Source organism: Halichoeres trimaculatus, unplaced genomic scaffold, assembly GCF_033239565.1.
Source record: "Halichoeres trimaculatus isolate MK-OKI-2021-1 unplaced genomic scaffold, fHalTri1.1 fHalTri1_scaffold_14, whole genome shotgun sequence".
NCBI classification, from domain to species: Eukaryota; Metazoa; Chordata; class Actinopteri; order Labriformes; family Labridae; genus Halichoeres; species Halichoeres trimaculatus.
The window spans coordinates 3,648,012-3,662,766 of NW_027437192.1; the positions used below are offsets into that span (position 1 = coordinate 3,648,012).

Sequence of the window (14,755 nt, forward strand, 5' to 3'; positions counted from 1 at the left end):
CTCTGAGAAACTCTACAGTTGTTGTCAGTGAGATGAGATGTTCTCCTGATGAAGAATCACTTCCCTGCTCTGACTGTCATTATCCAGTCAGCTGGAGTTAGAAGCACAATTGCCTTAAACATTAGGAGCTGTAGTGGGTTCAAATAAGTCAGTAATATTTATTCTTTCATGTATAATTGTAATTCAATCATCTTTGTTCTGACTGATTTTCAGTAACTAAGCTTTAGTTATAAGTTGATTTGATATATTTTGACAGGAGTATTAGTTTTAACTGAATGTACTGTACTGTAATCAGTGATGATTTCACCAAGCTTCAGTTTTCTGTTTGGATGAGTAGAAGACAGAAAAAGAAGAAGCAACAGATGAGCCTATTTTTTAATTATCATTTTTTATTTGATTAATAACTGACAATGAAAATAAAATTAACTGTGAAACTGTGTTTTTGAGTTTCGGTCAAAGTGGCAATCTCCAGTCAAAAACATGAGACAATGCTGAAGTGTTAGAGGGGACTTATCATGCTGACCCCTGATTTAATACTTACATATAATAAAATAAATTTGAAATAAGACCTTACACCCCCTGAATTTTCAAAAAATGAAATATTGTATTTTTTTCTGATATCCTAGAACGAGATTTGATGCCTCTGAAAATAGGTCATTGCCAGTTGGCCGCGAGATTTCGACCTTCGTGACGACATGAGGATCCTTTCTTTTAATGGAGTAATCTGATAAAGTAGCTCCTCCTCTGTGATGTCAGTTAGTCACACAACCACCACCGAGGGATACACCCACCAAGAGCCGACTGACTGAGTGCTGGATGCAGGGACTCTGCTCTGCTGAGCAGCTCGGCTTTACATGGTGAATTAGCAGTTAAAACACTGTAGTTTTAGCAGACGTGGTAATACTTGTGAGACTGTGATATTTGCATGCTTGTTCTGACATGCACTGTGAACCTGGACCACAATAATGCTGCGGTAATAACATAGTGAGGAACTGACGGTAGAGGCGATCTTTAGACGACACTTTCAGCATGATGGATAAAACAGACAGAGAAAAGTGAAGGAGCAGGATGGAGCCCTGTTATAGAAATAGTTTATTGGTGAAGTCTGCCTATATTTCCACGTATAAACTATACATGTTACAGTACCGCTTTGACTCACCACACTGAAGCTTCCTGAGATGATCTGTGTCCAGGTGGATTTTCTTCCTCCTGAGCTGCAGAACCGTCCGGGTCTGACTCGGGGTCCAATACAAAAGGACGTATCCTACACTCTGCCATTTTATTAGTGCTATCAATGCCTTACGGTGAAGTTTTGGCAAACAGCAAACTCGCTCGGTCTGCCCCATTCAATGTGTTTCGTAAATACTGCCATGCTGCAAAAACCGCCCCCTGGCTCTACCCCCTCCGCCCCTCTGATAGAACTGACCAATCAGAGCACAAAGGGCTGTGACGTTGCGAGGTTACTGGAGGTCATTCTCATAACAGCGTTTCAACGAGATCTTCAGAATAGCCTAAACTGAGGATATTGAGAACGCTATTGTGGGGCAATGAAGGAACTAAATGACTTGTACTGAGGGCAGAAATGCTTTACAGGCATCCTAGTCTGGCATAGTGAAAAGGAGAAACAAGCATGATATATCCCCTTTTTTGAGTGTCCGCTTGAGGCTGGATCCAGAAGTCACATACACCAAGTAAAAAAAAAAGAAAAAAATCCAAATTAGACATAAACCTTTTTAACGCCTGGTTCAGGAAGTGACTCCTGTCTGAATCGTTTATTTCACTTTGGGAACACACTGTAAGTGGGGTAATTTTTTTCCTCACTTGGCTGTTCAGAAGATAGCAAGAGCACGAGTTCGCCCAATCAGAGGCACAGCTCAGCTCACGTGACTGACGACCGCCCTATGGCTGTTAATGTGGAGACTTAAAGCCCGCCCACTTCTGATGTGGCCGCGCGAGACGATTTTAAAAGCCGGTTCCAGAGGCACCGGGATAACAAGGGAAGCTACGTCCATTTATCTTTCAGTAGTTGTTTGGGTCAGTGAAATTACTTGTTAGGACCTGTAGGGGGCAGCATTACACTTTAGCTGCGTGTAGTCTGCCATAAATTGAACAGAAGAAGAAGACGCTTTTCGTGTTCCACGTGTTTGGTGAGCTCCACAGGTTGTTTGGAGAGTCCAGAGTCCTGTAGCAGCAGACTGATCATACTCGTCCATCCAGATTTTCTTTTCCGCTCCTTCTTTCCTCTCGTTCCGCTCGCTGAGGCCACACAGGCCCGTCAGAGCTAACACCGTCCAGACCCGACGAAGTGGAGCTCCACCCCCAGAGGACACAGCTTAAAGCAGGTCAGCTTTCTTCATCAGCTCCAAACTAGTTTTCTGTTCGTGTTTGAGGGAGCTGTGCACTTTCGATGACGATCACAGCCCTGCACAGAGTTTTAGCCGCAGCTAGCTCATGCTAAAGTATCATTCAGCATCTCCTAGATATAAACAAATCGATAGGATTCCTCATGGTCAGACATTTGATTTCACCAGCTGATTAATGAAGAGGTTCATGGTCTGGGACGCTTTATCCACCTGGGTTTAATGTGCCTTTCTCTTGTAATGTGTTTTGTTTTTCTGTGTGACTAGTGCTAAACTTACAGAGCACTTTAGCACGCCTCTCCAAACTCTCAGCTCCCCTCGAAATCCCACACCAGGTCTGAGTCCCTGTGCCAAAGTTTTATATCAGAGAGAAGTGTGGTGCAGCAAGGAAAATCCTTTATTGATACTTTTTAAATGTTATATATCTTTATTTCAATAGATTCGAGAGGCTGTTTTCAGCTAATAAAAACCATAGACTGTATGTGTCCACAATAAGGTGTCTACAAAGAAACATGTAAAGGACGCAGGATCAAACTTTTTGGGGTGGATTTCTCTAAGGAAGCTGTATTGGTTACAGGATTCACAATAAAAATGTTTTTTTCACTCCACATAATATTGTCAACTTCATCTGAAAAAGTAAACTAGGCTGGAGTCTGACTGCAGATTCTTTTCAGAGCTGTTTTAATCCTTCCTATCATCTTTTCGAAGTTCTGGACCTGAACAGAAATAATTAATTACTTTGTGGATTCCAATAGTTGGATATCACAGATTGGTTGGTTGCTGTATAAATTAATGATGTGTAAATTATATTCCAGCTGTAGTTTTGTTTGTCAGATCCAGCTGCCAACAGCCTTTGTGATTTTCTTGCTCAACTGGTTTTTCTGGCTCTATTCAAAGCCACTTTTCCAGCTGCCAAATAGCAAATCTTACTTCCCCTCCACCTATGTTTCTGTGGCGTTGATCTCCCGCACAGAGAAGTGTGTTTTTCTGTAATGCATCCCTCCCTCCTCCATGTTGTACCAGTAGATTCTCATCTATCCAGACAGGACAGACAACAGGACTGAGAAGAGTTTGGGAAGACGTTTCATCTTTTTTTTTCATGGAGTATCTTAAAACAAGTGAACGATCATCTATATAAAATCTTCATTTTTGTTTTACTCACTCCAGACTAACACTGTCTCCTCTGGATTCTGTCTTCCTACCTCTCGGGATACTAGGATTACCACTATAAACACTAATACTATGGTTAGTAATACTATTACTAAGGTTATTACCACCACTAACACTAGTATTACTACTACCACTTATGAAAAGAAAATACTACTACCACAAACATTAATAATAAAACTCTCTTTAATATCAATACTTTACTAATATCGCTAATATTTGTTATAATTACTATTGTTATGACTAATAGAATAGAATAGAAAAATACTTTATTTATCCCTGAGGGGAAATTCAGTATAATAGTAATAATAATAATAGAAATACTACTCTCATTTAATACTTTGATCATAATCTTGCAATTTTTTACACCTTAGAACCACTAGGGAACAACAATTTACATGTTATGGGACCAAAATGGCAGAAAAAGATGAATATCTGCTTACCCACAATCCCCTAGGGCAGTCTTTTTCAACCTTGGGGTCACGACTCCACGTGGGGTCACCTGAAACTCAAATGGGGTCGACTGGAATTTCCAGCAATTGATTAAAAAAAAACGAATATATTTTTTAATGATTGAACATACATTTCATTTAAATCAAAACACCACACATTTTCCCTTATAATAATAATAATTATTAAAATAATAATTAAAAAAAAAAGTTTTAAAAAATGCATCATGTAATATCTGAGCCGGCAGGTCTTGGTCACCTTGTCATTTCAGTATTTCTACGCTTCAAACAGGACACAAAGTCAGAGTCAGAAAACCTGCTTTTATATATATATAAGTATTACATGAAAAAATGTTTGGGGTCGCCAGAAACTTGTGATGTAAAAATGGGGCTTTTTTATATCAAAAAGTTTGGGAACCACTGCCCTAGGGTTAGAAAAAAACATTAAAATTGAGAATTTTCAACCAGCCTTTATAATAATCACCACAAAAAAAGCATTGACAATTGAAAGAACATGATCTAAATAATTCATTCTGGCCGAAAATGTTTTTTTTTTTTTGACACAACCGTGATTCAGTGACTTAATACAGACTGAATAACCTCCAACCTGGATGGTCAACAAAGGCTACAAGAGTTTCAGCAGACCCAGCGACCAGCTCCAGGGATTGACTAGACCCTGACGTCCGCGACCCACCAGGAGAACACAACCCATAAAAAACATAAAGAGAGAGTGTGTTGTGCATTAGGTAGAAAAAGTTAGAAAAACACTTTTTGTATTAACATAACTGTGGGTCCAGTTCACAAAGGCAGACATAACAAACGGGCGGCCATGTTTGTCTATGTCAGATTTTGGGAACAGAAAAAGTGAAACGTAGAACTACCTGGACGTCAGACAGAGAAGAAGGGAGAGGGCAGTTGTTGTTTTTAGAGTATGATTGTTTTCAGCTGCCATATTTATCAATACCTGACCAGGCAGACGTTGTGTTTAGCCCAGGTACATTTCACATATCGCATATGAACATTGCCGTAAGCTTTTTTTTTCCCACGCAGAGTTAATAAATCAGAGCCAATGCGTCTTTCTGTGCTTCACTGTTTCCTGCAGACGTCCAGCAGATGTCAGCGATGAAAGACGAGCAGCAGGAGTGGAGCTGCATTCTGGAGCAGAGAGAAACTAAACCTCTGCTCATCAAAGAGGAAAAGGAGGAGGATGATACCAAAACCAAGTCTCAATTCACTTCTCTTCCTGTGAAGAGTGAAGATGAGGAAGAGGAAGCTCAGTCCTCACAGCTTCATCAGAGACAAACTGATCAGATGGAAACAGGAGCTGATGAAGAGGACTGGGGAGGATCAACACCGAGCACCGAGCTGAAGATTGGAGAGTCTTCAGAGCCCCAGACGGATGAGTGTGGTGACGGGAGAGAGACTGAAGAAGATCATTCAGGATCAGACTCCACAGACAACACTAACGGTTTGACAAACTTGAAAGAAAACAGATTCAGCTGCTGCCGTCTGTGTGGTAAATCTTTCAAACTGAAAAATGTTTTAGCCAGACACATGGAAGTTCACCGGGAAGATAATCCTTTTTCCTGCCCGAGTTGTGGAAAAACATTCAAAACAAAAGGAAACCTGGCCCAGCACATGATAACGCATGCTGAAGAAAAACCCTGCACCTGCTCTGAATGCGGGAAAAAATTTAACTGTAATGGTCACCTGACCAGACACATGATAATTCACACCAGAGGCACACCATTCAGCTGCTCCAAGTGTGGCAGACGTTTTAAGTTTAAAGATTGTTTGACCAGACATATGGTAATTCATAAAGTGGAGAAACCATTCAGCTGCTCAGTGTGTGGGAAAAGCTTTAATCACAGATACAGTGTCACCAAACACATGATAACGCACACAGGAGAGCGAGCATTTAACTGCTCTGAGTGTGGAAAACAGTTTTCAGAGAAGTCCAGTCTGAACAGACACATGAGGATTCACACCGGGGAGAAACCCTTCAGCTGCTCTGAATGTGGTAAAACATTTGGCAGAAAGTTTAGTTTGAAGACTCACTTGGCTCTGCATAAAGAAGGGAAACCCGCCGGCAAACCAAATTGTGGTGAAAAGAAAAGTCTGATCTGACAAGCCATACAGAATATCATGGAGAGAAACTCCTTGGCTGCTCTACATGTGGTAAAAGATTTAACAGGAAGTCTAATCTGACTTCTCCCATGTGTCGTCACATAAAGGTCAAAGCCTTCATTTAAACAACAGGGACATCTGACTTTGCATATGCTGCTTCACACAGGAGAGAAACCGATCAGCTGCTTTGAGAACAGTAAAAGGTCTCACAATATGAGGGGTCATTCACGAAGGCAGGAGAAACCCTAAAGCTGCAGCGCTTATGACCACAGATTCACTTGGTGGTTTGAGTTTAAAGAAACATGAGTGAGACGGCTGAGGCTTGTCACAAGAGAGGAGCTTAGATTTAGGAAGACTTTAGAAACCAGAGGCTGAGGTCAGAGGGAAACAGGATCCCTGTGTGTCAGTCACACAGGAGCTTAGAAAGAAAATTAGGCAAGCATGTTAAGGACGATAAAATATGTTTCTGTCAAAAAGAAGTGTGTGTGTGTGTGTCCTCAGTGAAGTGTGTCAGTCTCTGCTGAAGCTTCCAGCTGCAGCTGTCAGTTCAGTTTCTGTTCAGTCTGACTGAGGGAGGTTTTTGTACGATGATTTTTCACTGTGTGCTCATCTCCTGACTGCTGAAAGCATGAAAACTCTGACAGTAGTAAACTGCTGCATCTTCAGTCTGGACTCCACTGATGGTCAGAGCAAAGTTAGATCCAGATCCACTGCCTGAAAAACGACTCGATATCCCTGATTCTCGAGTGTGAGCATAAATAATGAGCCGTTTAGGAGTTTCTCCATCCTTCTGTTGGTACCAGGCCAAAATGTGGTGCCTCTGGCTGCTATAAACATAAACTGGACGATTGGTCCGGCATGAGATGGTGACGGTTCCTCCTGGATTGGAGCTGACTGCTGCAGGCTGAGTCACTGTGACCTGTCCTCTGGACTCTGAGGATACAGAGACAAAAACAGAAAGCAGAGTCAGGCTTTTGTGGGCTTCATTTCAGAGGGACGGATGTTGATAGAGGAGAGGACTTTGATTCTCTGGACTTTACCTGTGAAGCAGCAGCAGAGGAGAGTCCAGATGAGGACGCAGCTCACAGTCATGCTTTGATGATGAAGACGAGGAGGAGGAGGAGGAGGATTTGTCTGTCTTGTGTTGTGATGAAGGACAGCTGTCAGTCATCCAGTGTTCAACTCTCAGGACTATAAACTCTCCCAGAGCACTGGAGCATGCTGCTGCTGATGCAAACTCTCTCTATGGAAATGCATTGACTGACTCCATCAGTGTTTTTATTTCTCCTCCTCATCATCTGAGTTTATAAGTTTAAAGTCTAAAGTTACCTCAGATGTTCATTTGCACTGTAAGACTGTGATGTAAATTTTAGCAGAACAGTAATTTACCATATTGTGTTTCAGCAGTATAACACTTAAAAAAACATGTTTCCTGGGAATATTTGATTTGCCCATTGTCTCAATTGACAATTTTCCCTAGTAAAGTAATTTACAGCTGACAGCTGAGGATCATGGGAAATTTTTGGCGTTACACTAATATTGTGCCAAAGCAAACAGACAACCCCCACCCCTGAAGTGGTTGGTTCAGGGGTCTTCAACCTGTGGCTCTGGAGCCTCGTGTGGCTCTTTGACTCCTTTGCAGTGGCTCCTTGTAGCTTTAAAAATATTATTAAGATAAAGGGCTTTTAGTATTTTAAGGAAAACGACACATACACTAAGTAAAATCATAATATAAATTTGGACTAGAAATGCATCACCTGTTGAAACAAAGCTTTAATTTTTTCATGATTTTTTTTTGTAGGTTTTTTATTTAATCATTTCAATTTTTGACATTTTTGCAAATTAAGAAAAAGAATTCCCCATTTTTGAAAGATTTTGCAAGTTTTTAAATTGTTTATATGAACCCCTCTTCTTTGCAATTTTAGAAAGTTTTTACAATTTTTGTAAATTAAGCAAAATTTTGAAATTGCATAATTTAGTTTTTTTTTGCAAATTTATGACATTTCATCAATTTCTTTGAAATTTTGCACATTTTTTAAATTCATTTTTTATTTTGCAAATTTTTGATCTTTTTTTTTAATTTCCAAATTTTGCAAATTTTATAAAATCTATGACACTACAAATTTCTTTTTTTTTTCTTAAATTTGCAAATTTATTGAAAACTAAATTGAATAAATTTATGAAAATAAAAATCTTAGAAATCACATGTACAAATTTATAAACACTAAAACTTCTCATTTAGATAATTATTAACCTGATTATACACTTTTTTTTGTCTTAATGTGAAGATAAAGTAGATTTTGCGGCTCCTGAATGACTGTCCTCCAGGTGAGCGGAGGCAAAACAGCTCTTTTGAAAGTAAAGGTTGCAGACCCCTGGGTTGGTTGTTACGATGTGTCAGAGTGTCTTTGATGGATTAAAAACCTCTTTCATACAATAATTAATAAAATGAGATGGACACATTTTGAAAGCCAGCACCTCAAGCTTTAATTAAAAATAGGAACGACTGAAAGATGTTTTAATGAAGTGAGACAACTTGCTGGGGAAATTGCTACAGGTGAAACACAGTTCTGTTTTGTTCTGTTTTGTTTTTTTTTACATTAATACAGCAGTGTATTGTAAATTCAACTACTATATCTGGCTGTATTTATTATTTAACAGTGAGTCCACTGTTGTCCTGTTAAGGGTCGCAGGTGGCTGGAGCCTATCCCAGCTGTCATTGGGCGAGAGGCGGGGTACACCCTGGACTGGTCGCCAGCCAATCACAGGGCTGACACAGAGACAGGCAACTATTTACACAAACACACACACACACACACACACCTATGGACAATTTAGAGTGACCAGTTAACCTGGTGAGCGTGTTTTTGGACTGTGGGAGGAAGCCGGAGAGAACCCACACATACACAGGAAGAACATGCAAACTCCTGATAACTGCAATTTAACTTTAAAAAGTTTAACAGTGTGCTGACCTTACTTTCTTTTTTTAAAAAATAAATAAATAAATCTGTTTGTAAAAAACTGACGTGATTTTCATGTTGAGACATCTAGTTTGGTGAAAGGATACCTTTGGGTTGAATTGGTTTTTGAAAAAGGTGTGTTGGATTAAACTGAACAGAGAGCTGTTAGATAGCTTGACTTTAAAAAAAATATGGTTAAATGATTTTTTTATGGATATATTTGTGAGAAAAAAATGCTAATTAAAACAGAAAAAGTTAAAAAGTAACAGGATGTGTGTGTCCTCAGTGAAGTGTGTCAGTCTCTGCTGAAGCTTCCAGCTGCAGCTGTCAGTTCAGTTTCTGTTCAGTCTGACTGAGGGAGGTTTTTGTACAACACTTTTTCACTGTGTGAAGACGTACTGGTTGTTAACAGTAAATGCTCCATGACAGTGGTAAACTGCTGCATCTTCAGTCTGGACTCCACTGATGGTCAGAGCAAAGTTAGATCCAGATCCACTGCCTGAGAAACGGTCTGGTGTCCCTGGTACTCGACTTGTAGCATAGTAAATGAGCATTTTGGGGGTCCCCTCATGTCTCTGTTGGTGCCAGGCCAAAAAATGGTAGTTGCTCCAGAAGCGAACATCATGACTGGTTTTACATGAGATGGTGACGGTTCCTCCTGGATCAGAGCTGACTGCTGCAGGCTGAGTCACTGTGACCTGTCCTCTGGACTCTGAGGATACAGAGACAAAAACAGAAAGCAGAGTCAGGCTTTTGTGGGCTTCATTTCAGAGGGACGGATGTTGATAGAGGAGAGGACTTTGATTCTCTGGACTTTACCTGTGAAGCAGCAGCAGAGGAGAGTCCAGATGAGGACGCAGCTCAGAGCCATGCTTTGATGATGAAGAAAAGGAGGAGGAGGAGGAGGATTTGTCTGTCTTGTGTTGTGATGAAGGACAGCTGTCAGTCATCCAGTGTTCAACTCTCAGGACTATAAACTCTCCCAGAGCACTGGAGCATGCTGCTGCTGCTGCTGCTGATGCAAATTAGAATCAGATATAGTTCAATAATCCCAGAGGGAAATTTCGCTTCACCATTTCTCATCACACAGTTAAGGTGGATGGGAATTAACCAGGAATAGCGTAACCAAAAACGATATATAATTATTATATATATAAAAAAAGATGGGTTTCATTCAAAAGAAAGTGAGGTCAGGCAGGATGTCACTAAATACGCTGCTTTTAGAGAGATTACAGGTTGAAAGTTTTGTGGAAGAGTAAGAGGTGAGATATAAATTAAGTCTTGAAGGTGGTAGGGTCAGCGGTGTCAATGATGTTGTGAGGGAGTGAGATCCAAAGGGAGAAAACCATGACTGACTGTTTGCCTGTGCCCTCTGTGCAACATATTAATGTCCACTGGGTTCCCTCCTCACTCACAACAAAAATTACTTTCTGACTGAAAATAACAGTAAGATACTGACATCAGGGTTGCAGAGAGCAATGGCTGCCGATAGCACTACATATAGCGAACTACTACAACATTTGCTTGATGTCACGTTTCAACCGTAGCGCTTCATAACCGTACTGACAAATACCTTACCTCTGTGTGTTGTATCCAGTTAAAAAGTTGTCTTGGACAAACAAAATGTGTTTTGATCCGTCCTCCATCTAATTCCAAAACAAACACACACCTTGCTAAAAGTCATCAACAACAGTGTGAGGAGACTCCAGGCCACAAGGTGGCGAGGGAGTGCAATCAAAACAGATCCTCCTCAAAGCATCTTTGATTTACAGTATTATTTACTGAAAACAAATTATTTCCGTCATTTTACTGTGTGCTGACATTTTTGTATAAAAATGATGGGATTTTCATGTTGATACTTTGAGTTTAGTGAGAAGAGGTCTTTGGACTGTTAGTTTAGAATGCTTCAAAGTCCATGTCTTTACATTGTGTTTGTTTTTTGATTGATTGATATTAAAGTATCTGTCATAAGAAATAATGTGATTTGAAGAAGAAAAAGTTGAAAAGTAACAGGATGTGTGTGAAGTGTGTCAGTCTCTGCTGAAGCTTCCAGCTGCAGCTGTCAGTTCAGTTTCTGTTCAGTCTGACTGAGGGAGGTTTTTGTACGACGCTTTTTCACTGTGTGTAGAAATAGACACTGTTGATGTAGTGAAAACTTAAACAGTAGTAAACTGCTGCATCTTCAGTCTGGACTCCACTGATGGTCAGAGCAAAGTTAGATCCAGATCCACTGCCTGAAAAACGATCTGGTGTCCCTGATTCTCGAGAGCTGGCACGACAAATGAGACGTTTAGGAGGTTCTCCATCCTTTTGTTGGAACCAGGTCACACAAAAAAATCCGCCACAGCCATTTACACTCTGACTGTTTGCACATTGGATGGTGATGGTTCCTCCTGGATTGGAGCTGACTGCTGCAGGCTGAGTCACTGTGACCTGTCCTCTGGACTCTGAGGATACAGAGACAAAAACAGAAAGCAGAGTCAGGCTTTTGTGGGCTTCATTTCAGAGGGACGGATGTTGATAGAGGAGAGGACTTTGATTCTCTGGACTTTACCTGTGAAGCAGCAGCAGAGGAGAGTCCAGATGAGGACGCAGCTCACAGTCATGCTTTGATGATGAAGACGAGGAGGAGGAGGAGGAGGAGGAGGAGGAGGAGGAGGAGGATTTGTCTGTCTTGTGTTGTGATGAAGGACAGCTGTCAGTCATCCAGTGTTCAACTCTCAGGACTATAAACTCTCCCAGAGCACTGGAGCATGCTGCTGCTGATGCAAACTCTCTCTATGGAAATGCTCTGACTGACTCCTTCAGGAACTCAGATTTTCCTGATTATTACATCCATGAAGGATCAATAAATTAATTGATTAAACAGCAGAGACATAAGTTTCATTTTTTTAAGGTCATGCTTGTAAATTAATCTTTTTCAGAGACTTCTTCAGTTGTATTTATCTCACAGAGGTGAAACTGAATTTTATATAATTTCAGAACAAATGTGTCTGTAGAAAACTTGCTTGGCCAAAAATATTGATTTTATGTTTTATTATCTGCTTCATTTGATCTTGAAAGTCTTTACAGAGTGATTGAGGAGACTTTGTTTGTGTCAGAGTCAGAGAGCCGTGTCTCTCTACAGTCAGAGGTTTTTGTACGGCGCCTCAATGACTTTGTATCACTGTGGTACACGTTCGGTGGAGGAACCAGACTGCATGTTGGAAGTAAGTTTCTGCACAAATCTTCTTTTTTTTTAAAATTCAGCTTCAAGACTCAGTTTCTGGACGTTAAAGGGGAGAAATGTATTTGAGTGAGTCAAGCTTTTTTAGAGTGTTTGTGTGTTTCCAAAGGTTTAGTCGGTCTGTTTTCTCCTGGATTTCAGCTCATCTTGTGTGATGATCGATAGGGATGGGGACTAAATTAGGTACTTTTATAGGTACTGACCAAATTCTGTGAAAAGTACCAAGTATTGTTTCACGTAAAATCAAAAGGTATCATGTTTAGGTACCGAAATGCATCCTTGTGTCTGAGGGAGTGGAAGAGAAGGTGGTTTTCCGTGCTGGACATGAACACAGCATTGCAAGGCTATATATTGAAAAATAAATATGTGAAATTGATTTTTTTTACCACATAAACACAAAAAAGTACCAAAAATTGGTACTGTTAAGTAGCGGTACCAGTTGCCAGGTACCCGGCATCTGTACTGAATTGTTTCAAATGTGAAAGGTACCCATCCCTAATGATTGATGATGACTGCTCTTCTCTTCTGGTCTAAATAACACTAATTCATCCAGTTTGGATGTTCACATTTCTCTGTAAAAGTTTCAGATTTGGATGAAAAAATAGAGATAAAGATATATTATAAGGCATATTTACAGTTTTGCTGAAAAAAGATGACGTTAAACATATTTTTGGGGGGTTTTACAGCTGAATGATGGTTCTCTCTTTCTGTGCTGATGTGCATGAGAAGTTTCTTGGAGGGAAGTGAAACAATGTATGAGTCAGTGAGTGGTGGAGCAGAAACAACATCTGTAACAAAGTCCTCCAGGGAGATCTGCTCTCAGAGAGGTGTGTCCTAAGCTGATTGCTTTGTCCCTCCTAGGTGATGTCCGTCCCACCCTGACGCTGCTGCCCCCCTCCACAGAGGAGCTGCAGCAGCAGGGGAAGGCCACGCTCATGTGCCTGGCCAACAAGGGCTTCCCCTCAGGCTGGAGTCTGGCCTGGAAGGTGGACGGCAGCAGCAGCATCAGCTGGGAGCAGAGCAGGAGCCCTGCTGTGCTGGAGGAGGACGGTGTATACAGCTGGAGCAGCACCCTGAGGCTCCCTGCAGACCAGTGGGAGAAGGTGACCTCAGTGACCTGTGAGGCCACCCAGGGCTGCCAGGCTCCGGTCTCAGAGACTCTGATCAGAGACCAGTGTCTCTAGTCCTGACTAAGTGGGACTCTGCTCTGTCTTTAACTTTGTCTCTGTCTTTATTTCACGTCTTTTAGCACAAACATTCAGCAGCTTTTTGTTTTCTTTATCTTTTATTAACAGACAATAAAAATCTGTGGCTCAAGAATAACGTTTGTGTTTGCATCATTGTTGAGATACAGAAAGTCTGACACACAGTTTTATCTGTTCATCATCAGCAGCAATCAGACTGGATTTGAATCAGAATCAGAAAACTTTATTGATCCCTGAGGGGAAATGTCATTTCAGTTACATCCCTTCCAAGATATATAAGAAAACAAAAAAACAGAAATGGGATAAACCTAGGAGCTGCCAGCTACCTAGCGCCCCTTTGCAATAGATATGAAACAACAACACTGGGAGAAGAGAGGGGGAAAAATGACTTAAATTAAACACTTTAAGAAAAAAAAAAATAAACGAAACAATCAATAAAAGACTGAACCATCCATGCAGAGAACAGAAGAATCAAACTGTTTCACTCAAAGACTCAGTGAACAACTTGATCTGAACTCATCAATCAGGCTATTAAAGGCTCTCAGTGGAGGTAGATCCCAACATCTGCTTGTGGTGTGCTTGAGAAGGCAAATGAAAGCGAAACTTTCCATCTGCTCAGTGTGTGATGGGAGTTTTAGATTTGGAAGATATTTCACTGATCACATGAGAAACCAGCCTGGGGAGAAACCCTTTAGCTGGCTGGTTTATGAGAAAAGCTTTAATCATAGAAATTATTGAATTTATCACATAAGAACTTGTGAAGGAGAAACCGTACAACTGCTCAGTTTGTGGTAGGGACCTCATCTTTTAGTTTCCACGTCTGTGATAAGAGATTTACCAGGTGAGACTCTAAAGAGTGTGTTAGTCAGCTGGGTCTTTATATTTTCCCATGAGGCTTAGCGGAGCTTTGGTATCTTCACGTGGTCCACCATGATCCTCTTCTCCACACTTTGTTAATAAACTGGATCAACTGGGACACAGAGGAGGTAAAGTTATGTTGGTAAAGCAGGTCCAACAAAAATCTGTTGTCTGATCATTTCTCAGCGAGGTTATTCCTCAGATTTTTGTTTCCTTTAGGAACTGAATCAACTTTAATGAGTTTCACTGAAAAAATTCAACAAAAATTTAAGACCAGTTCTAAGTTAGAGCTGATTTTAACACCAAAGTGTAACCTTAACTGAATTGACTTCCTTCACCTCATGATCCATCTTAATTTGAAAAGGATCCTCATGGTCGTGTGAAGATTAAAAATCCAATCTAT

At 40.6% G+C, this 14,755-nt stretch overlaps 1 protein-coding gene and 1 gene segment (V, D, J or C); both read left to right on the forward strand.

Moving 5' to 3' along the window:
- The window catches only part of LOC141803280 (uncharacterized), a 29,388-nt gene that overhangs the window by 6,614 nt on the left and 8,019 nt on the right, over positions 1–14,755 (forward strand). Inside the window, exon 6 of the mRNA XM_074687241.1 lies at positions 5,090–6,080. Coding sequence (XP_074543342.1) covers positions 5,090–6,080 — 991 coding nt within the window. The remainder of the gene's footprint in view (positions 1–5,089; positions 6,081–14,755) is intronic.
- On the forward strand, positions 12,202–13,535 carry LOC141802862 (Ig kappa-b4 chain C region-like). The segment is given in 2 exon segments: positions 12,202–12,272; positions 13,151–13,535. A coding segment is annotated over 1 exon segment (249 nt).